Source organism: Limanda limanda, chromosome 4, assembly GCF_963576545.1.
Source record: "Limanda limanda chromosome 4, fLimLim1.1, whole genome shotgun sequence".
Lineage (NCBI taxonomy): Eukaryota > Metazoa > Chordata > Actinopteri > Pleuronectiformes > Pleuronectidae > Limanda > Limanda limanda.
The window spans coordinates 32,096,895-32,118,589 of NC_083639.1; the positions used below are offsets into that span (position 1 = coordinate 32,096,895).

Sequence of the window (21,695 nt, forward strand, 5' to 3'; positions counted from 1 at the left end):
GTGTGTGTGTGTGTGTGTGTGTGTGTGTGTGTGTGTGTGTGTGTGTGTGTGTGTGTGTGTGTGTGTGTGTGTGTGTGTGCGTGTGTTCAGTTTATTTACAGTGGTGATCTCTTCATCTTCATCGTTGTATCTCCACGTTCTGTTTGTGAAAGAATTCCAGGAAAGTGTGTGTGTGTGTGTGTGTGTGTGTCTGTGTGTGTGTGTGTGTCTGTGTGTCTGTGTGTGTCTGTGTGTGTGTGCGAGAGAGAGAGCATGTGTATGTGTGGTCATCACCAGCATCATCAGATGACGTCACTCAACCGTCACTGTTTACAATATAAATGTTTTTTTATTTGTGTATTTGTTTCCAAACTTGTCTCAATAAAGTTAATTTAAAAAACAGGCCGGTAACCCGGAAGCAAAGCGCAGTCACTTCCTGTTTCCGTCAACACACGTGTGTAGGACTACACGCAACCTGAAGACCAGCTCGAACCCGTCCAGCACCACCCAGAGACCCGGTTCCACAGCGACCCGCTCGAACCCGTCCAGCGCCACCCAGAGACCCGGTTCCACAGGGACCCGCTCGAACCCGTCCAGCGCCACCCAGAGACCCGGTTCCACAGCGACCCGGTTCCACAGGGACCCGCTCGAACCCGTCCAGCACCCAGAGACCCGGTTCCACAGGGGCCGCCATGTTGGAGCAGCTGGGTCTGATCGGGACCCTCCGGGACGAGGACCAGAGTCCGGAGGAGCCGGACTCCGAGTCCGACCATGAGGTGAGTGTCCCCGGCCGCACGGCTCACAGCTCCCCGGGGAAGGGAGCCGGGGAGGCCGCGGGAGCTGGACCGGTCTCCGGCCGGGACACTGTCCCGAAAGGGTTTGAACATGTGGACAACCGAACCGGATCAAGAGCTGGAGGCGGATCCAGCTCCAGAAGAGTCTTCAGACAGTTAGAGTAGAAGCATTAACACACGAAGAAGAAACAGAAACAAAAATATACTTGTTTTTATAGAACATTCACATGTGGTTTATTAATTATTAATTATTTTAATGTGTGATTGTCTCTCTCTCTGTCTCTCTCTCTCTCTCTCTGTCTGTCTCTCCCTCTGTCTCTCTCTGTCTGTCTCTCTATCTGTCTCTCTGTCTGTCTCTATCTCTGTCTGTCTGTCTCTCTCTCTCTATCCCTGTTTCTCTCTCTCTCTGTCTGTCTCTCTCTGTCTGTCCCTCTTTCTCTCTGTCTGTCTGTCCCCCTCTGTCTGTCTCTCTCTCCCTCCCTCCCTCTCTGTCTGTCCCTCTGTCTCTCTCTCTGTGTCTGTCTGTCTGTATCCTCTCTGTCTCTCTCTGTCTCCCTCTGTCTGTCTCTGTCTCTGTCTGTCTGTCTCTCTCTCTGTCTCTCTCTCCCTCCCTCCCTCCCTCTCTGTCTGTCCCTCTGTCTCTCTCTCTGTGTCTGTCTGTCTGTATCCTCTCTGTCTCTCTCTGTCTCCCTCTGTCTGTCTCTGTCTGTCTGTCTCTCTCTCTGTCTCTCTCTCTGTGTCTGTCTGTCTGTATCCTCTCTGTCTCTTTCTGTCTCCCTCTGTCTGTCTCCCTCTTTCTGTCTCTGTCTGTCTCTGTCTGTCTGTCTGTCTCTCCCTCTGTCTCTCTCTCTGTGTCTGTCTGTCTGTCTCTCTCTGTCTGTCTCTCTCTGTCTCCCTCTTTCTCTCTCTGTCTCTCTCTGTCTGTCTGTCTCTCTCTCTGTCTCTCTCTCTGTGTCTGTCTGTCTGTATCCTCTCTGTCTCTGTCTGTCTCTGTCTGTCTGTCTCTCCCTCTGTCTCTCTCTCTGTGTCTGTCTGTCTGTATCCTCTCTGTCTCTCTCTGTCTCTGTCTGTCTGTCTCTCTCTGTCTGTCTGTCTCTCTCTGTCTCCCTCTTTCTCTCTCTGTCTGTCTCTCTCTCTGTCTCTCTCTCTGTGTCTGTCTGTCTGTCTCTCTCTGTCTCCCTCTGTCTGTCTGTCTCCCTCTTTCTGTCTCTGTCTCTCTCTGTCTGTCTGTCTCTCCCTCTGTCTCTCTCTCTGTGTCTGTCTGTCTGTATCCTCTCTGTCTCTCTCTGTCTCCCTCTGTCTGTCTGTCTCTCTCTGTCTCCCTCTTTCTGTCTCTGTCTCTCTCTGTCTGTCTGTCTCTCTCTCTGTCTCTCTCCCTCCCTCTCTGTCTGTCCCTCTTTCTCTCTGTCTCTGTCTGTCTCTCTCTCCCTCTCTGTCTGTCTCTCTGTCTGTCTCTCTCCCTCTTTCTCTCTGTCTGTCCCTCTTTCTCTCTGTCTCTGTCTGTCTCTCTCTCCCTCTCTGTCTGTCTCTCTGTCTGTCTCTCTCCCTCTTTCTCTCTGTCTGTCCCTCTTTCTCTTTGTCTTTCTGTCCCCGTCTCTTAGGAGGAGCGAATCATCCTAAACAGGAAGAAGAAGTTTGGTGTTTCCGGGTCGAAGGACTTTAACAGCACCTTTGATTTTGGAGAGCGAGACCCAGTGAACGCTGACGATGACTGGGTGATGGCTGACGTCATCAAACAGCTGAAGAAGAAGGTTGGTTGATGATGATGATGATGATGATGATGAACACGTTGGGATCTGTAATTTTCTTCCTCACCCTCGTCGTGTGCTCCTCACCCGGTGGTGGTTCCTCCGTCTCACTGGTTAACACCTGTGACTAGATGGATGGATGGATGGATGGATGGATGGATGGATGGATGGATGGATGGATGGATGGATGGATGGATAGATAGATGGATAGATTACTTTATTCATCCCCGAAGGGAAATTAAGTTGTCATAGCAGCCGGTATATTTGAATACAATAAAATACAATAAAATAAAAAATAAAAATATTGAGGTAGAAAGAATAAAAACAGAAACACAAGATAAATAGGTAGATAAGGTGCAGTGGCAAGATGATGGTAATAGTACTGATGATATGATGGTAATGTTATTGTTAGATAGTATATAAAAATAGTACAGTATATATAGTATATAATATAACATAATATATATTTATATATGATGTATTTATATACTAATGATGACATCACCGGTCAGATCAGGCAGAAGTAAACTAGGACATCTACAACTGATTCATGTTAACACAAAGATCTATATGTTTACATTAAAATCCTATTTTATATATAAATGTTTCTCTGTCGGTTTGATTTCATAATTATATCTCGCTGTGAATCTTCTCTGTTTGACTCTGGAATTTTCTTCTTATATATTAATATTGATCTGTTTTCTGTGCAGAGAGTTGTGACGACATTGGATCAGAAAATAGAGAAAATCAGGAAGAAGAGAAAAGCTGAGGTGAGCTCTCGGGTTCTACTTCCTGTTTGGCCTGGTCCCACTTCCTGCCTGGCAAGGTCCTCCTTCCTGTCTGGTTATATATCCTGTTTGTAAGATAAAGCTTGTTTTGATGTGCAGGAGAAATCAACTCAGGGCGACGCTGACGAAGGTTCTGCAGTGAAAACCCAGGAGGATGAAGTTCAGGCTGATGGAGGTGAAGATGAAGAGGAGGAGGAGAATGAAGATGAGGAGGAGGAGGAGAAGGAGGACGATGTAGATGAATTTGACTCGAGTGATGAGGAAGTTCTAACCAAATCAGGTAAGTCTGAGTCTTTTATTTTGTAGTTTGACAGGAAGTGGAAACAAAGTTTTCTTCACAGTAGAATCCAGTCAAACTGCAGCTCTGGATCAGAACAACAGTTTATATAAAACTGTTATTTTGATCAATTCTAAATGTATTTTAAAACGTATTTGTGTTCCTTACTGTTTCATGTCAGACACCCTCAGAGAGAAAGAAAAACGTGGGAGGAAGAGGAAGGCTGGACTGGAGGTGAAGATGAAGTGCTGATGATGTCACTGGTGGGAGTACCTGGATACCGTGGTAACAACTGTGTCTGTGTTCAGTTCGCAGAGTCGTACTCCGAGGACGCGTCTCAGTATGATGATGAGCTGACCTTTGATAACATGAACCTGTCCAGACCCATCCTGAAGGTAAATCCCTCTAGACTCCTGAGAGCTGTGGTTCAGGAGTGATCTCTGTGGTCCGTTCTCTGTGGAAACCAGTGTCTCCGGGGTGGTCTGCTGGTTTGTGAGAGCCTCTGGTCTGGTTGTTGGTAAAGTCTGTTGTTGGTAAAGTTTGTGACTTCCTGTTGTGTCCCTGCAGGCCATCACCGCTTTGGGCTTCAAGCTGCCGACTCCCATTCAGAAGGCCTGTGTTCCTGTTGGCCTGCTGGGCCGAGACCTCTGCGCCTGCGCTGCTACTGGGACAGGTAACCTGCTCACACTGGAACCAGTTCACCACACTGAAACCAGTTCATCACACTGGAACCAGTTCACCACATTCAACCACACTAGGAACCAGTTCATCACACTGAAACCAGTTCACCACACTCAACCACACTGTAACCAGTTCACTACACTGAAACCAGTTCATCACACTGAAACCAGTTCACCACACTCAACCACACTGGAACCAGTTCATCACACTGGAACCAGTTCACCACACTCAACCACACTGGAACCAGTTCACCGCACTGAAACCAGTTCATCACACTGGAACCAGTTCACCAAACTGGAACCAGTTCACCACACTGAAACCAGTTCACCACACTGAAACCAGTTCACCACACTGAAACCAGTTCACCACAATGAAACCAGTTCACCACAATGAAACCAGTTCACCACACCTAACCACACTGGAACCAGTTCACCGCACTGAAACCAGTTCACCGCACTGAAACCAGTTCACCACACTCAACCACACTGGAACCAGTTCACCGCACTGAAACCAGTTCACCGCACTGAAACCAGTTCACCACACCTAACCACACTGGAACCAGTTCACCACACTGAAACCAGTTCACCACACCTAACCACACTGGAACCAGTTCACCACACCTAACCACACTGGAACCAGATCACGTCACTGAAACCAGTTCACCGCACTTAAACCAGTTCACCACACCTAACCACACTGGAACCAGTTCACCACACCTAACCACACTGGAACCAGTTCACCACACCTAACCAAACTGGAACCAGATCACGTCACTGGAACCAGTTCACCTCACTGGAACCAGTCCACGTCCCTGGAACCACATTGGTTCATATGACATGTTCTGTCCTCAGGGAAGACGGCCGCCTTCATGCTGCCGGTGCTGGAGCGTTTGGTTTACAAGCCCAGGACGTCCCAGGTGACCCGGGTCTTGATTCTGGTTCCGACCAGGGAGCTGGGGATCCAGGTTCACTCTGTGGCTCGTCAGCTGGCCCAGTTCACCTCCATCACCACCTGCCTGGCTGTTGGTACGAAACGTGACTCACATGTTACTGGTTCTGCCTCTGGACTGGGCTGACCTGTCTGGGTTTTGTCTGCAGGTGGTTTGGACCTGAAGTCTCAGGAGGTGGCTTTGAGGGCGGGGCCTGACGTCCTGATCGCCACGCCCGGTCGACTGATCGATCACCTGCACAACACCCCGAGCTTTGAGCTGTCTCACATCGAGATCCTGATCCTGGACGAGGCTGACAGGTAAACACTGACCTGCCCTCACCGGCTCACCAGCCGGCGGACACGTGCTCACCTGCTTCACTGTGATCCTTCAGGATGCTGGACGAGTACTTTGAGGAGCAGATGAAGGAGGTCATCAGGCTGTGTGCCTACAACCGACAGACCATGTTGTTCTCTGCCACCATGACGGACGAGGTACGCACTCACACCTCTGTCATGTGACCTGGGCCCCAGGTGTGTGTCATGTGACGGCCGTCCCCAGTTGCATCACTGTTTGTCATGTGACCCTCGTTCCAGGTGAAAGACCTGGCGGCGGTTTCGTTGAAGGAGCCAATCAGGATCTTTGTCAACAGCAACACTGACGTGGCCCCGTTCCTCCGACAAGAGTTTGTCAGAATCCGACCGAACAGAGAGGGCGACCGAGAGGCGGTGGTGTCCGGTAGGTACTCCATCTGCAGTACTACTCGTACAACTGCAGTGACACTGAAGTACTACTCGTACAACTGCAGTGACACTGAAGTACTACTCGTAGAACTGCAGTGTCACTGAAGTACGACTCGTAGAACTGCAGTGTCACTGAAGTACTACTCGTAGAACTGCAGTGTCACTGAAGTACTACTCGTACGACTCGTACAACTGCAGTGTAACTGAAGTACTACTCGTAGAACTGCAGTACTACTGAAGTACTACTCGTAGAACTGCAGCTCTCCTAATGACGCCTGTGTGTTGTGGTAGCTCTTCTGACTCGGACGTTCCAGGACCACGTGATGGTTTTCACTCAGACGAGGAAACAGGCTCATAGACTTCATATCCTGCTGGGTCTGATGGGACTGAATGTCGGAGAACTGCATGGAGAACTGAGCCAGAGCCAGAGGCTGGAGAACCTCAGGTACACACACACACACACACACACACACAATATCTAGAACCTCTCTTCCATGTATTTACCCTCTTGGTTCTTGTTCTCAGGCGTTTTAAAGATGAACAGATCGATATCTTGGTGGCCACAGATGTTGCAGCCAGAGGTTTGGACATTAGTGGAGTGAAGACGGTGAGAGTCATGTCTCTTGATAGTTACTACAGGAGAACCAAGAAGGTTCTTCTGAGGAACCAGTACGTTCTTGTAGAATCTCTACAGGGTTCTTACAGAATAACAAATGTGTTATCAGGTCAACAGGTAACTGTAAAGTTATTAAAGACTTACCTGTGTCAGTCGCTAGTTACCAGGTTACCATGGTAATTTACCTGTCTCCGTAGTTACATGTGTTAACTGTTACCATGGTTACCATTGATTTCTACAGACATCTGCTTTTATTAAAACTGAGTCTGAACATACCACATCTCTCTCTCTCTCTCTCTCACACATGCACCTGTCTGTCTCTACCTGTCTGTCTCTCAGGTGATAAACTTCACCATGCCGTCCACCGTCAAACATTACGTCCACCGTGTTGGTCGAACGGCGAGAGCCGGACGCTCTGGACGCTCCGTGTCTCTGGTCGGAGAGTCTGAGAGGAAGATGCTGAAGGAAGTGGTGAAGTCAGCCAAGAACATCGTGAAAGCTCGAGTCCTGCCACCAGGTACGCTCCCCTGAGAGACAGATCAGAGACTGCAGTGTGTCCAGGAAATAGACCGAGCCGGTTGGTAGTTCCGGAAGGTAACCGGAGTGAACCTGTTTCTCAGGTGAGCTGTGACTCACCTTCTCTCCCCCTCTCTGCTCGTCTCTCGCCCAGAGGTGATCCTGAAGTTCAGAGATTTGATCACGAAAATTGAAAAAGACGTTGGTGCTGTGATGAGGCTGGAGAGAGAAGAGAGAGAGCTGGCGTCCTCTGAGGCCAAGGTACAGCTGAACTCACCTGACCTCACCTGACCTGAACACACCTGACCTCACCTGACCTCACCTGAACACACCTGACCTCACCTGACCTGAACACACCTGACCTCACCTGACCTGAACACACCTGACCTCACCTGACCTCACCTGAACACACCTCACCTGACCTGAACACACCTGACCTCACCTGACCTCACCTGAACACACCTGACCTCACCTGACCTCACCTGAACACACCTGACCTCACCTGAACATACCTGAACACACCTGACCTCACCTGACCTCACCTGACCTCACCTGACCTCACCTGAACACACCTGAACACACCTGAACACACCTGACCTCACCTGACCTCACCTGACCTCACCTGAACACACCTGACCTCACCTGACCTCACCTGACCTCACCTGACCTCACCTGAACACACCTGACCTCACCTCACCTGAACACACCTGACCTCACCTGAACACACCTGACCTCACCTGAACACACCTGAACACACCTGACCTCACCTGACCTCACCTGACCTCACCTGAACACACCTGACCTCACCTGACCTGACCTCACCTGAACACACCTGACCTCACCTGACCTCACCTGACCTCACCTGACCTCACCTGAACACACCTGACCTCACCTGACCTCACCTGACCTCACCTGACCTCACCTGAACACACCTGAACACACCTGAACACACCTGACCTCACCTGACCTCACCTGACCTCACCTGAACACACCTGACCTCACCTGAACACACCTGACCTCACCTCACCTGAACACACCTGACCTCACCTGACCTCACCTGAACACACCTGACCTCACCTGAACACACCTGAACACACCTGACCTCACCTGACCTCACCTGAACACACCTGACCTCACCTGACCTGACCTCACCTGAACACACCTGACCTCACCTGAACACACCTGACCTCACCTGAACACACCTGAACACACCTGAACACACCTGACCTCACCTGAACACACCTGACCTCACCTGAACACACCTGACCTCACCTGAACACACCTGACCTCACCTCACCTGAACACACCTGACCTCACCTGACCTCACCTGAACACACCTGACCTCACCTGAACACACCTGAACACACCTGAACACACCTGACCTCACCTGAACACACCTGACCTCACCTGACCTCACCTGAACACACCAACAACAGAAACTAAAATCTGAGTAATTGTTTTTATAGAACATAAAGATGTGGCTTATTAATTATTTAACTGTGTGATTGTCTCTCTCTCTACCCGTCTCTGTGTGTGTGTGTGTGTCTCTGTGTCTGTGTGTGTGTGTGTGTGTGTGTCTGTGTGTGTGTGTGTGTGTGTGTGTGTGTGTAGTTGAGTGTGGCTCAGAAACGTCTCGAGGGCTCCGCCTCTGACAGTCAATCACAGAGAGTTTGGTTTCAAACTCAACAAGAGAGAAAACAGAGTCGCGGTGAGTAGTAGTAGTATTACTACAGTACTACTGTAGTACTACACTGTAGTACTGTGTGTAGTATTTATACTGTTGTCGTTTTCAGTGTCTAAAGCTCTGCAGGAGTTCGACATCGCTCTCAGAGGAAAAAAGAAGAGACAGAAGTTTCTGAAAGACGGAAAAAAGAAAGTCCTGACGGTAATAATTTAATAACAATTATAATCTACAATAATAATGAAATTAATTGTCCTCGTGTCTCATTATCTTTACGTGTCCTCATGTCCTCGTGTCTCTCAGCCTGAGGAGCGCACTCAGTTTGAGATTTTGAAAGCTCAGATGTTCGCTGAGCGGGCGGCCAAGAGAGAGAGACGACCAAAGAGAGCCAGAGCGATGGCAGAAGACGAGCCGCAGATCAAAGGTCAAAAAGAGAAACACAAATATTGATACTGATAAATATATAAACATATAATGATAAATATATAAATGTATCAACATCTTCCTGTTTGAGCAGCCAATCAGAAACCTGGAAAAGGAGGCAGGAAGTCGGCCTTTGATAAAGAACTGACCAACACGAGCGGAAAGAATCTGAAACACTACAGAGCTGGGTGAGACAGTCTGTACCTGTCTGTCTGTCTCTGTCTAGACTCTACCTGTCTGTCTGTACCTGTCTAACTGTCTGTACCTGTCTCTACCTGTCTGTCTGTCTACTCTACCTGTCTGTCTGTACTCGTCTGTCAGTCTCTAGTAGGGGTGTCATGATACCAAAAATTCAGTAGTCGGTGCCAATACCAGTAAAATAACACGACTCTCGATGCCAATTTCGATACCATGGTAAAAAAAAAAGTGCATTCTTTGGATGATGTTAATGTCATATACGGTAGTTCAATGAGCTTGCGCATATACTGAGGGTTATACGGTAGTAGCGGACGCATGTGAGTGACGCTTTGTTGTGAGACACGTTATGCATTAAATGATACATCTGCCTCACGCCGGGTTCACACCGGACGCTGAAGCGACGGCGCAGCACCAAGCCTTAGATAACAGCTGGCTCCCATCCACATGAATTGCGCTTCAGCGTCCGGTGTAAACAACCAAGTGCCGGCGCGCTAAGGATTAACGCGGCGCGCCGGCGTTGCTTCTGTGTCCGGTGTAAACCCGGCGTCAAACGCAAAGTACTTCAATACACGACTCTTTGTGCCTTTTTAATAAACAAGTCGAGGTGGGGCGAACGCTGCAGCCGCAGTTGCCGTCTTGGTTTTCTGAATGTAAACGTCGACTGATGCTAATGCTAAGTTGCTAACAGCTGCTGGCATCGAAGCTCACGGTGCCTACGGTGCTTCAAAAAATGGGCATCGTCTGTGTTTTGTTATCTTAGTATCGACAGGTATCGGTTTTCGTGACATCCCTAGTCTCTACTCTGTCTAACTGTCTCTACCTGTCTGTCTAACTGTACTCTGTCTAACTGTCTGTACCTGTCTAGACTCTACCTGTCTGTCTGTCTAACTGTCTGTGCCTGTCTGTCTCTACCTGTCTGTCTGAACTCTACCTGTCTGTCTGTACTCTGTCTAACTGTCTGTCTCTACCTGTCTGAACTCTGTCTAACTGTCTGTACCTGTCTACCTGTCTGTCTCTACCTGTCTGTCTGTACTCTACCTGTCTGTCTGAACTCTGTCTAACTGTCTGTACCTGTCTGTACTCTACCTGTCTGTCTGAACTCTGTCTAACTGTCTGTCTCTACCTGTCTGTCTGAACTCTGTCTAACTGTCCTTACCTGTCTACAGACCGTCCTTTGAGGACAGGAAGCGGTTGGGCATGAACAAGAAGAGTCCTGGTGGCTCCAGGTGAGTTTCACATCGTCTCTGTCAAAGTTTCTCACTAATTCATCACATTTTCCCATAATGCACTGTGAAAAGGAGCTTCCAACCAATGGTCACTACCTGATCAATATATCCCATAATGCACTAGGCTCCAACAAAGTGTAAAATAAACATTTTATTGTAAGATTTCCCACCGGCTGATGTTGTTTACGTCCTTTATTAATTTTATTAACTTCAAGTGACGCTCTGTTCCCTCCATCAGATACAAGAAGAAGAAGTGACAGACAAGATGGCCGCCTCATCGTTCTGCCGTTTCCTGTTTATTAAAGAACCTTCAATAAAGTTGCAGTCGTTAAAATAGAATCACTGACTTGATGTTTGTCGTCATGACAACATCATCGAATCATGTAATAAACATGTCAAATGAGTCGGTTAAAGAAAACGTTTTGTTATTAAATGACAGAACCGTCTTTATTAAGAATGAATGAAGGTTTTTTGTGGTTAGTTTTTTTTTATTGTTTTTCAAACTAACGACATTTTAACATAAACTGATCGTAGTCAATCATTAAAACAACATGACGTTTGAACATTAAACCTGAAAAATAAAATAAACAAGTATTTTTCTTTAAAAACTAGAAAAGTGTCTTATTTAATGGTAGTGATGAAATGTTTCCATGGAAACAGTAAATAAAGCGTTCTACATTCATATTAATGAGCATAAAGCAGGTCAGTGAATAGCGAGTCACTTCTATCAGCCAATCAAAGGAGAGCTGCTGTTTCAAGGGATAGATTAATTACACCTGTAGCGCCCCCTTCAGGGCAAATTGTTTCCACTCTTCACTCCGAGCTCAGAAAGTTAAATACACTAGAATTTTATTTTGGTAAGCTTATCTGATCAGCTTCCTGCAAGCGACTGAGCACACTGACTGCCCCCTGCTGGACAGATTCAATAACTGACTCAGACCTTTTCAGTATTATATAAACATTCCTGTTGAGATTAACGATAATAAAACAATGAAAAGTTTGATGATTACATTGTTTATATTCATGTTTTTATGACATGACTCGTGTTGATCTCTTACGTTCACATACTTCATCATCATTTAAAGCTCCTCCCCCTCACTGTCCACTGACAGCTTAGCAACCGTAACCAGGCGCATCGTGTGATGGGAGAGAACGAGGTTTACGCTGCTAGCTTCATTAGCCTCGGTCCGTTAGCATGTACGACAAATCCATGATGTTAGAGAACAAGGTGTCACAGTGACGAGAATCTTTGAGTCAGTGGCTGAATTCAAAATAAAATATAACAAAATCACTGAACCTGTTTGCGTTCTTTTACACTGGAAGTCAACAACAGTCTGTTGTCATGGTGACGTGTCAGATATTGTTCACTTCCAGTGTAAACGTTTTAAAAATGATCAATAATCTTCTAATTATAGTTAATCTGTCACAGCAGTGAACCAATCAGTGCAAGAAAAATCCCTTGCTGAACGAATGAAAACATGGCGTCTTCTTTTCCCATGATGCTTCACTCTCAGCTGGTGTTGATGTCTCTGACGTTTCATTCACATTTAGTTTTCTGCTGGTTCACCTCCAGCTCCTCCTGGTTCCGGTCTGGTTCAGGTCTAGACCCGGTCCGAGTGAGGTGACGGGGCACAGAGCTCAGAGTCGGAGTCTGACTCGCCCTCAGCAATGTGGGGGCAGGGGGCGGCGCAGGGGGCGTGGCCTCCAGCTCCTCGCCGGTCCAGGTTGGAGGAGTAGAAGCTGTTGTTGAGGAAGTCCAGGTTCTCTCTGGACTGAGAGATGGAGAACCCACTGAAGGAACGTTCCAGCTCGTGGTCGACGGACGGGATGGAGACGGACGCATCACTTTCCAGCTTCACCCCCCCCCCTCCCCCCTCGGTCCCAGTGACCCCCCCCCCTCCCCTCTCCGCCCCCCCTCGCTCTCCCGTGCTTTGCCGGTTCGACCGCTTGCCTCCATGTCTCTCTCCCGCCGGAGGAGGTGGGAGTCGAACCAGTGACCCGCCTCCTACCGGACTTGGTGTGTTGCCGTGGCTACGCTGATGAGGGGGTGGGGCATGTTGAGGGAGTTGGGAGCTGATTGGCTGCCAGGAGGTGGAGGGAGGGCATGTGGGGGTTTTGTGGTTTCTGTGACCCGTGGAGCTGCTGGAGCGAACCATCTTGGTCACATGACGAGTCTTCTCCACTTGGTCGCTAGGCAACGCCCTGCACAACACGTAAACAACATGTGAACAACGTGATACTGGTTCTGGTTCTGGTGACACTGGTCTGATGGGTCTTCAGTGACCAGGGACACTTACTGCAGGATCTTGGGGACAGACTGGCTCTTCTCCAGCTGGTCCACGGGACTGTGGTAGGGCGGAGCTGGGTCTGGCTCCTTGGATCCAAAGTAGGCGTCGGTCTCAGCCTGAGGGATTCCCATTCGCTGGATGTAGATGTTCACCAGGAAGTCCAACTTTCTCTCCATGGACAGCACCTGTGGGTCACATGAGCGGGAGAGGACCAATCACATTCGGAGCCGAAGCTGCATCAGTAAACCAGCTCAACGCACTGGTTGCTAACGGTTACCTGCTTCTCCACCTTCCCCAACCGTCCCATCATGCTCGGATCCTCAGGAAGCTCCTCATTGGCTGCCTTGGGCCGGTCTTTGTCTGCAGTTGGTGTTCCTCTGCCAACAATCTGATCCACTCTGCCATCAGGACACAGAGCAGGTCAGGACACTACAACATTTGACAGGAAACAGAAACTGGAGCAGCCTCGAGGTCAGAGTCTTACCTGGTCTGGAGGTTCTTGATGCGAGCAAGCATGTCCAGGTGACCGGCTGAATACTGTTCGATCACATCCATGACGTCATAAGGACGAAGACTCTCCTTAAACTTCCTCTTCGACACCATGAAACGCATGATGCTGCGACAGAGGAAACAGGAAGTCAGCGGTGGCCACGAGGACCCCTGCTGGCGTGTTGTGTCCAGCAGGTCTAACTGGTCTCTGTAGACTACATTCACCTCATGGACCTACAGAGTCCTCACAAAATGGACTTGTGTGTACGTCCAACACGGAGAAGACCCAGAACATGTTAAAGGAGAACTGTACTTTAGTTCATAGAAATACTCGTTTATGAAACATGAAGAAACTCATCAGCTGAACAAATTCCAAACATGTTTTACGGAGATAAAAACCTGGACGACCTCAATAAAACTGAGGTTCTAACACTTGGCCCTAAACACCTCAGAGATTATAGAGCTTCAACATGAAACTAGTAGTAAGCAGATGTGATCGATCCCGATAAACCAGGACAGTGTTGTAACTGTTTTCAAACTTGCTGTCATTTCATCATTTCATCTCAGGTTAATTTGACGAGTTAGAGTCACATGTTTTATGAATTCTTCTTCACGGCTGAAGAGGAAACTCGACAACAAACACACATTTGTTCTTTTATTCATCTGATGAACTGCGAGTCGTTGGTCTTTAGTTTGGATCCACTTCCTGAACTGATCCAGAATCTGCTTCAGACTAAAGACCTGAACAACTGGTCCATCAGAGAAGAACCAGCACAGATCAGATCAGCAACAGGAGACGAGCTGTGGACTCCGACACCAACAGAGGAGCAACACAACAGAACACAGTGAACCTAACTCAGACTCTCTCTTACCCAGCAGCTGATGGTGACCTTTGACCCTGGGTGAGCACAAACCAATAAAAAAACGTAAAGAATAATGTGAATAAAAATGATTCAGTGCAGAATAAGAGCAAATAAAGGTGAGAAAAGCGACGATGAATGACGAGCAGAGAAACTGATCAAATATGTGATTTTCCGAATCAAATCAAAACTCGTACCAGATGGCTCTGATGGTGACCTTTAACCCCCGGGTCAGATCCTGGGGCACAAACTCACAGTGGCAGCTCTTGTTGTCGTCAGCCATGTCTTCTCCTGGCAGGCTGGCGTCTGAAACCAACAACATCATCAGTGTCACTCAGCGCCCCCTACCTGAAGCTGATGGACCAACATGGTGTTACAGCAACAGGACCAGGTTCGTCCAAGTTCCAGAACCACGCGACCCCTGACCTACGACCTCTGACCCCTGATCCTCTGGACAGAACAACGCTGATACTGGACGACAGTAGCTCTGCTCGGGGTGTGTGTGTGTGTGTGTGTCTGTGTGTGTGTGTGTGTGTGTGTGTGTGGGCTGACCTGGGGAGCTCTTCTGTCTGAACTCTTCATCCTGCATCTCAATGAGCACTACAGGAGGAGACAGAGGACACAGGGAAGTCTTCATCAGCTCCTCACGTGTTTACTTAAAGAAACAGTCCAACATCCTCAGTTTCACCACAGACACCGTGTCATCACTTAGCCTAGCTTAGCATAAAGACTGAAAACAGGTGGAAATTGTATCAGCATAGTGACGACATTCAAAGGCATTCAGTCCCAGTCATGTTTTCATAGTGAAGAAGAAGCTCAGAATCAGGCTGGTTTCCATGTTTCCATGTTTCCATGTTTCCATGCTGACAATAGTTCCCACAAACTATAAACCTGTAGAAACCAGTCAGATCCACAATGAACCAGTCAGATCCAGTAGAAACCAGTCAGATCCAGTAGAAATCAGTCAGATCCAGTATAAACCAGTCAGATCCAGTATAAACCAGTCAGATCTAAACCAGTCAGATCCAGTATAAATCAGTCACCACCTCGTTCTCGTTCTCTTCACTTTCTCCTCATCTCCTCTTTTAAATTATCTTTTTAACGTTTAGATCAAATCTTTAAACTGTGTTGAACATGTTTTTATTCTTTGACGACTCCGACGTGTGTGTTTCAAGAGTCTGGTCTTTGTCTTAGAATCTGTCAGCTGGTCTGATGGTAAATGAAAAGCTCAGGTCAGGAACGTTTATCATTTTTATATCTTGGATCATTTCTTTCATAATGAGTTCTGAAGGTTTGGTTGTAGTTGCAGAACTGGGAGTGACCACCGGGGCAAAGTGCTTCACATGTAACTCCACAAGAATCATGTCCCACCCACAAGAGGTTCATGTTCATCAGAGGTTCACCTAAAGCTTGTTGATATCTGACCACAGGACAGATCCTGGGTCAGCTGATGTGGTCGTGCTCATGTGGTTCTCAAGCTGTGGAGGTTCAAACTGGGACCCACAGTCAGAGAGTTCTGATTGGCTGGACCCAGCAGGTCTTACCTTCAGAGTTTTGGCGTGAAGCAGCTCCTCGGATCCTGAAGGCCTGTCGGGTTCTGCTGCGTTCTCCGAAGCTCCAGCTCTTTGGAACCTTGCTGGGACTCTCCTCCAGACAAGGCTCCATGCTGGGGGACCGTCGCAGGGCCTGGATCCCTCCTGGACCACCAGGACCCCCAGGAGCTCCAGGACCCCCAGGAGCTCCAGGACCCCCAGGAGCTCCAGGACTAGGACCCACACCAGGAGCAGCACCGACTGTAGGAACCACTGAAGGAAGAGAGCAGTGAAGGATGGAGAGAGGTTGAGGACGTGAGACACATGTTCAGGTTATAGTCTAGTCCGCAGGTTTTCAATCAAACCAGTTCTGGCTGGTTTTCATGAACAAGTTCCTCCAGTCTGGTTTAATGTTCATCAAACAGTAATAATAAGGTTCTTGCTGGTCGGTGGGAACCTGAACCTGCAGAGGTTCTAACTCACCATGCTGGGGGGAACCTTTCCCTTTTGTTCCTGAGCTGCGGGGGGACGAGAAGACCCTCTCCTTCAGGCTGACCTTCTGACTGCAGACAGAACAACAGACACGTTGCATCAATACGTTTTGGGATCAGGTCAAGAGAAAAGTTCCTGAATGTCCTCTATTGTCCCAATGAGACATGATTCTGGTCCATGACTTCAGATGTTGGTTCTGCACGAACAGGATGAGGAGACAGCAGAAGTAAAGTTCAGCGAATCTTCTCATTTGTGCCAAATCACGACAAACGTTTACAAAAGAGAAGAAACCCCTCACAGAGGAAGGACGTTCTACTCCCAGTCTGGAGCTCACACACATCCCATCTGACCAGGACCTGGTTCTCTTATACCTAGGGTTAGAATTCACCAACTGACTTTGTTTATCATCAGAACATCTGCTTGTTTGTTGGACAGTCATGATGGTCACCATGTGGTGGATCAGGCAGAGGCCTCTGGACGGACCTGGTAAACAAACTAATGAGGTTGGACTGGGACCAGTAGGGGGACCGCAGGTCCATCGAGGTCCAGCAGCCAAACGGCCCAGGAAGCTCCCAGCAGGTCTGGCTCCAGGATGGACAGGTTCATACACACATATATATACTAATACTTTATCCCACTATGCATCAATATAAGTTGTTTACAAACAGTGGTCAATAACTGATAAACATAAACCATCATGCACCTGGATGGGGGGGGGTTCTCCGACTGAATGATTTCAAATCTTGGTCTGAGAAAGAAATCAGACATGAAGATAAGATGGACACTGACCTGGGAGATGGTTCAGGCTGGACGTCCTTCCTACAGGGAGACAGACAGAGAGACAGATGGAGAGACAGATAGAGAGACAGAGAGACAGATGGAGAGACAGATAGAGAGACAGATAGAGAGACAGACAGAGAGACAGACAGAGAGACAGATGGAGAGAGAGATAGAGAGACAGATAGAGAGACAGAGAGAGAGACAGATAGACAGATAGAGAGATGGAGAGACAGACAGATAGAGAGACAGATAGAGAGACAGATGGAGAGAGAGATAGAGAGAGAGATAGAGAGACAGATAGAGAGACAGATGGAGAGAGAGATAGAGAGACAGATAGAGAGATGGAGAGACAGACAGATAGAGAGACAGATAGAGAGACAGACAGAGAGACAGACAGACAGAGAGACAGATAGAGAGACAGACAGAGAGACAGATAGAGAGACAGATAGAGAGACAGATGGAGAGACAGATAGAGAGACAGATAGAGAGACAGATAGAGAGACAGATAGAGAGACAGATGGAGAGACAGATAGAGAGACAGATAGAGAGACAGATAGAGAGACAGATAGAGAGACAGACAGAGAGACAGACAGAGAGACAGATAGAGAGACAGACAGAGAGACAGACAGAGAGACAGATAGAGAGACAGATAGAGAGACAGATAGAGAGACAGATAGAGAGACAGACAGAGAGACAGATAGAGAGACAGATAGAGAGACAGATGGAGAGACAGATAGAGAGACAGATAGAGAGACAGATAGAGAGACAGATAGAGAGACAGATGGAGAGACAGATAGAGAGACAGATAGAGAGACAGATAGAGAGACAGATAGAGAGACAGACAGAGAGACAGACAGAGAGACAGATAGAGAGACAGACAGAGAGACAGACAGAGAGACAGATAGAGAGACAGATAGAGAGACAGATAGAGAGACAGACAGAGAGACAGATAGAGAGACAGATAGAGAGACAGATGGAGAGACAGATAGAGAGACAGATAGAGAGACAGATAGAGAGACAGATAGAGAGACAGATGGAGAGACAGATAGAGAGACAGATAGAGAGACAGATAGAGAGACAGATAGAGAGACAGACAGAGAGACAGACAGAGAGACAGATAGAGAGACAGACAGAGAGACAGACAGAGAGACAGATAGAGAGACAGATAGAGAGACAGATAGAGAGACAGATAGAGAGACAGATAGAGAGACAGATAGAGAGACAGATGGAGAGAGAGACTGGTTGTTATTATTTGTTCTTGTGACGAATCTTCTAGATGACTGTGACTTTAGAATAAATTAAAGTTCACACTTCAACAGAAGTACTGTATCGTTGTGGTTGTTTTGGAGTACTTGATGCAGTACTGTGTGTACTTGCTGTAGTAGTAATACTTGTAACACATTCTAACCTGAATGAGAGTCCTGATTTGTTCTTGAGGTTCCTCAGTAAATCCAACTGGTTGAGAGGAGGAATCAACCTGAGACACAGAGAAGACAAGTTAATTCAGAGACAGACAGACAGACAGACAGACAGACAGGCAGAAACAGACAGACAGACAGGCAGATAGAAACAGACAGACAGACAGGCAGGTAGAAACAGACAGACAGACAGACAGGTAGAAACAGACAGACAGACAGACAGAAACAGACAGACAGACAGACAGGCAGGTAGAAACAGACAGACAGACAGGCAGGTAGAAACAGACAGACAGACAGGTAGAAACAGACAGACAGACAGACAGGTAGAAACAGAGAGACAGACAGACAGGTAGAAACAGACAGACAGACAGGCAGAAACAGACAGACAGGCAGGCAGAAACAGAGAGACAGACAGGCAGGTAGAAACAGACAGACAGACAGGTAGAAACAGACAGACAGACAGGTAGAAACCGACAGACAGACAGGCAGGTTGAAACCGACAGACAGACAGGCAGGTAGAAACCGACAGACAGACAGGTAGTAACAGACAGACAGACAGGCAGAAACAGACAGACAGACAGGCAGGCAGAAACAGACAGACAGACAGACAGGTAGAAACAGACAGACAGACAGGTAGAAACAGACAGACAGAGAGGCAGAAACCAACAGACAGACAGACAGGCAGAAACAGACAGACAGACAGGTAGAAACAGACAGACAGACAGGCAGAAACAGACAGACAGACAGACAGGTAGAAACAGACAGACAGACAGACAGGCAGGTAGAAACAGACAGACAGACAGGTAGAAACAGACAGACAGACAGGTAGAAACAGACAGACAGACAGGCAGGTAGAAACAGACAGACAGACAGGTAGAAACAGACAGACAGACAGGCAGTTGGAAACAGACAGACAGACAGGTAGAAACAGACAGACAGACAGGCAGGTAGAAACAGACAGACAGACAGGCAGGTAGAAACAGACAGACAGACAGGTAGAAACAGACAGACAGACAGGTAGAAACAGACAGACAGACAGGCAGGTAGAAACAGACAGACAGACAGGTAGAAACAGACAGACAGACAGGTAGAAACAGACAGACAGACAGGCAGGTAGAAACAGACAGACAGACAGGTAGAAACAGACAGACAGACAGACAGGTAGAAACAGACAGACAGACAGGTAGAAACAGACAGACAGACAGGTAGAAACAGACAGACAGACAGGTAGAAACAGACAGACAGACAGGCAGTTGGAAACAGACAGACAGACAGGTAGAAACAGACAGACAGACAGGCAGGTAGAAACAGACAGACAGACAGGCAGGTAGAAACAGACAGACAGACAGGTAGAAACAGACAGACAGACAGGTAGAAACAGACAGACAGACAGGCAGGTAGAAACAGACAGACAGACAGGTAGAAACAGACAGACAGACAGGTAGAAACAGACAGACAGACAGGCAGGTAGAAACAGACAGACAGACAGGTAGAAACAGACAGACAGACAGACAGGTAGAAACAGACAGACAGACAGGTAGAAACAGACAGACAGACAGGTAGAAACAGACAGACAGACAGGTAGAAACAGACAGACAGACAGGCAGGTAGAAACAGACAGACAGACAGGTAGAAACAGACAGACAGACAGGTAGAAACAGACAGACAGACAGACAGACAGGTAGAAACAGACAGACAGACAGGTAGAAACAGACAGACAGACAGGTAGAAACAGACAGACAGACAGGCAGTTGGAAACAGACAGACAGACAGGCAGTTGGAAACAGACAGACAGGTGGGACCCACTCACCTGTACATGGGGACAGACACCGTCCTCTCGTAATAGTCCCAGGTGGAAGACAGATCCGTTCGGCTCAGGTTCGTGGCGTAGACTCTCCACGCCGCCTGCAGACGGAGGAGGAACCCATCGCCCACACAGACTTTCAAAGTAAAAGCGTTTGCTGCATCATTGGTTTTAAAGTGGAGTAAATATTTGTCTCTGAGTTTCTGCTCTAAACATGTTTCATCCAGTTTGTTCTAAATTAAGTGATGATGTCACCGGTCACATGTCGTCACCGCAGAAACGAAACAAGTCGATGAATTAAAAAGATTTGTTTCATCATCAGCAGCTTCTCTGTGGTTCTGAGTTTAAAGTTTAAGAACTTAAAGTTAGCTCCAAGTCTTTTTCCTGAAGTGGTTATGTCGCCAAACGATAAGGTTACCATAGCAGCAAGGTTACCATAACGATAATGTTAGTGTAAGAACAAGGATCCATTAAGAATGAGGTTACCACAACCATATGGTCCGTGTAACGTTAAGGTTACCATAGCATCAAGGTTACCATAACGACAAGGTTAGAGTAACAATGAGGTTTCCATAACGACAAGGTTACCGTAACGATGAGGATACCATAGCAACAAGGTTACCATAGCATCAAGGTTACCATAACGACAAGGTTACCATAACAATGAGGTTTCCATAACGACAAGGTTACCGTAACGATGAGGATACCATAGCAACAAGGTTACCATAACGACAAGGTTACCATAACAATGAGGTTTCCATAACGACAAGGTTACCGTAACGATGAGGTTAAAGGGACATTGAGGTTAACATAGCAACAAGGTTACCGTAACAATGAGGTTTCCATAACGACAAGGTTACCGTAACGATGAGGTTAAAGGAACAATGAGGTTACTGTAGCGATACGATGGACTCAGAGAAAATGGCCGCGAGCAGCCGAGGGTCAGTTCACCTGGATGAGTCCGGCTGCTGGGTTTCGTCTCTTCTCAAAGTGTTTCTGTCGGTGCTGCTCCTGGACCTTCAGAGCAAACCCGGAACCCAGGATCCCCTGAGGACACACATGTGAACCACAGACCAGGTGAGTGGAGACCAGGTGGACGCTCACCTCAGGTGAACTCAGGTGATCATTTGAATGACTCACAGCCGGCAGAGCAAAGAAAGAGACTCCGATCAGCGTGAAGGTCGCAGCCAGGAGACGTCCATTCCAGGTGATGGGGAACTTATCTCCATAACCGATGGTTGTCAATGTGATCTGACAGAGACAGAACAATCAGATCGCCTGGAAACAAGCAACAGGACGTCAGGACTAGTGTCCAGGTCAAACCTGAGACGTAAATCGCTGACTCAGTCTTTCTCAGAAAAGACTTTAACCTGAACGAGATCTTAACTCCACCCAGTCTGACCGGGTTGCTGTAATGTCCCCTGAAGTCACAGT

The 21,695-nt window shown here is 47.7% G+C and overlaps 2 protein-coding genes across 2 annotated transcripts in view; one reads left to right on the forward strand and one right to left on the reverse strand.

Moving 5' to 3' along the window:
- The first annotated feature begins 429 nt into the window (after nt 1-429).
- On the forward strand, nt 430-11,059 carry ddx27 (DEAD (Asp-Glu-Ala-Asp) box polypeptide 27). Its single transcript, XM_061069465.1, has 21 exons — nt 430-755; nt 2,375-2,524; nt 3,232-3,291; nt 3,409-3,589; nt 3,768-3,820; nt 3,895-3,981; nt 4,154-4,259; nt 5,119-5,292; nt 5,365-5,515; nt 5,590-5,689; nt 5,792-5,933; nt 6,230-6,383; nt 6,464-6,545; nt 6,894-7,071; nt 7,225-7,331; nt 8,682-8,778; nt 8,864-8,955; nt 9,055-9,175; nt 9,269-9,362; nt 10,539-10,598; nt 10,837-11,059. Exons 1-21 carry the CDS (start codon nt 672-674, stop codon nt 10,853-10,855), a joined length of 2,292 nt encoding a protein of 763 aa, XP_060925448.1. The 5' UTR covers nt 430-671; the 3' UTR covers nt 10,856-11,059.
- A 9,204-nt stretch (nt 11,060-20,263) lies between these two features.
- The window catches only part of LOC133000085 (potassium voltage-gated channel subfamily KQT member 2-like), a 7,071-nt gene continuing 5,639 nt past the window's right edge, over nt 20,264-21,695 (reverse strand). The window contains exons 7-9 of the mRNA XM_061069956.1: nt 21,402-21,512; nt 21,213-21,308; nt 20,264-20,362 (exon numbers count right to left, since the gene is read on the reverse strand). Of these exons, the coding sequence (XP_060925939.1) occupies nt 20,264-20,362; nt 21,213-21,308; nt 21,402-21,512 (306 nt within the window). The remainder of the gene's footprint in view (nt 20,363-21,212; nt 21,309-21,401; nt 21,513-21,695) is intronic.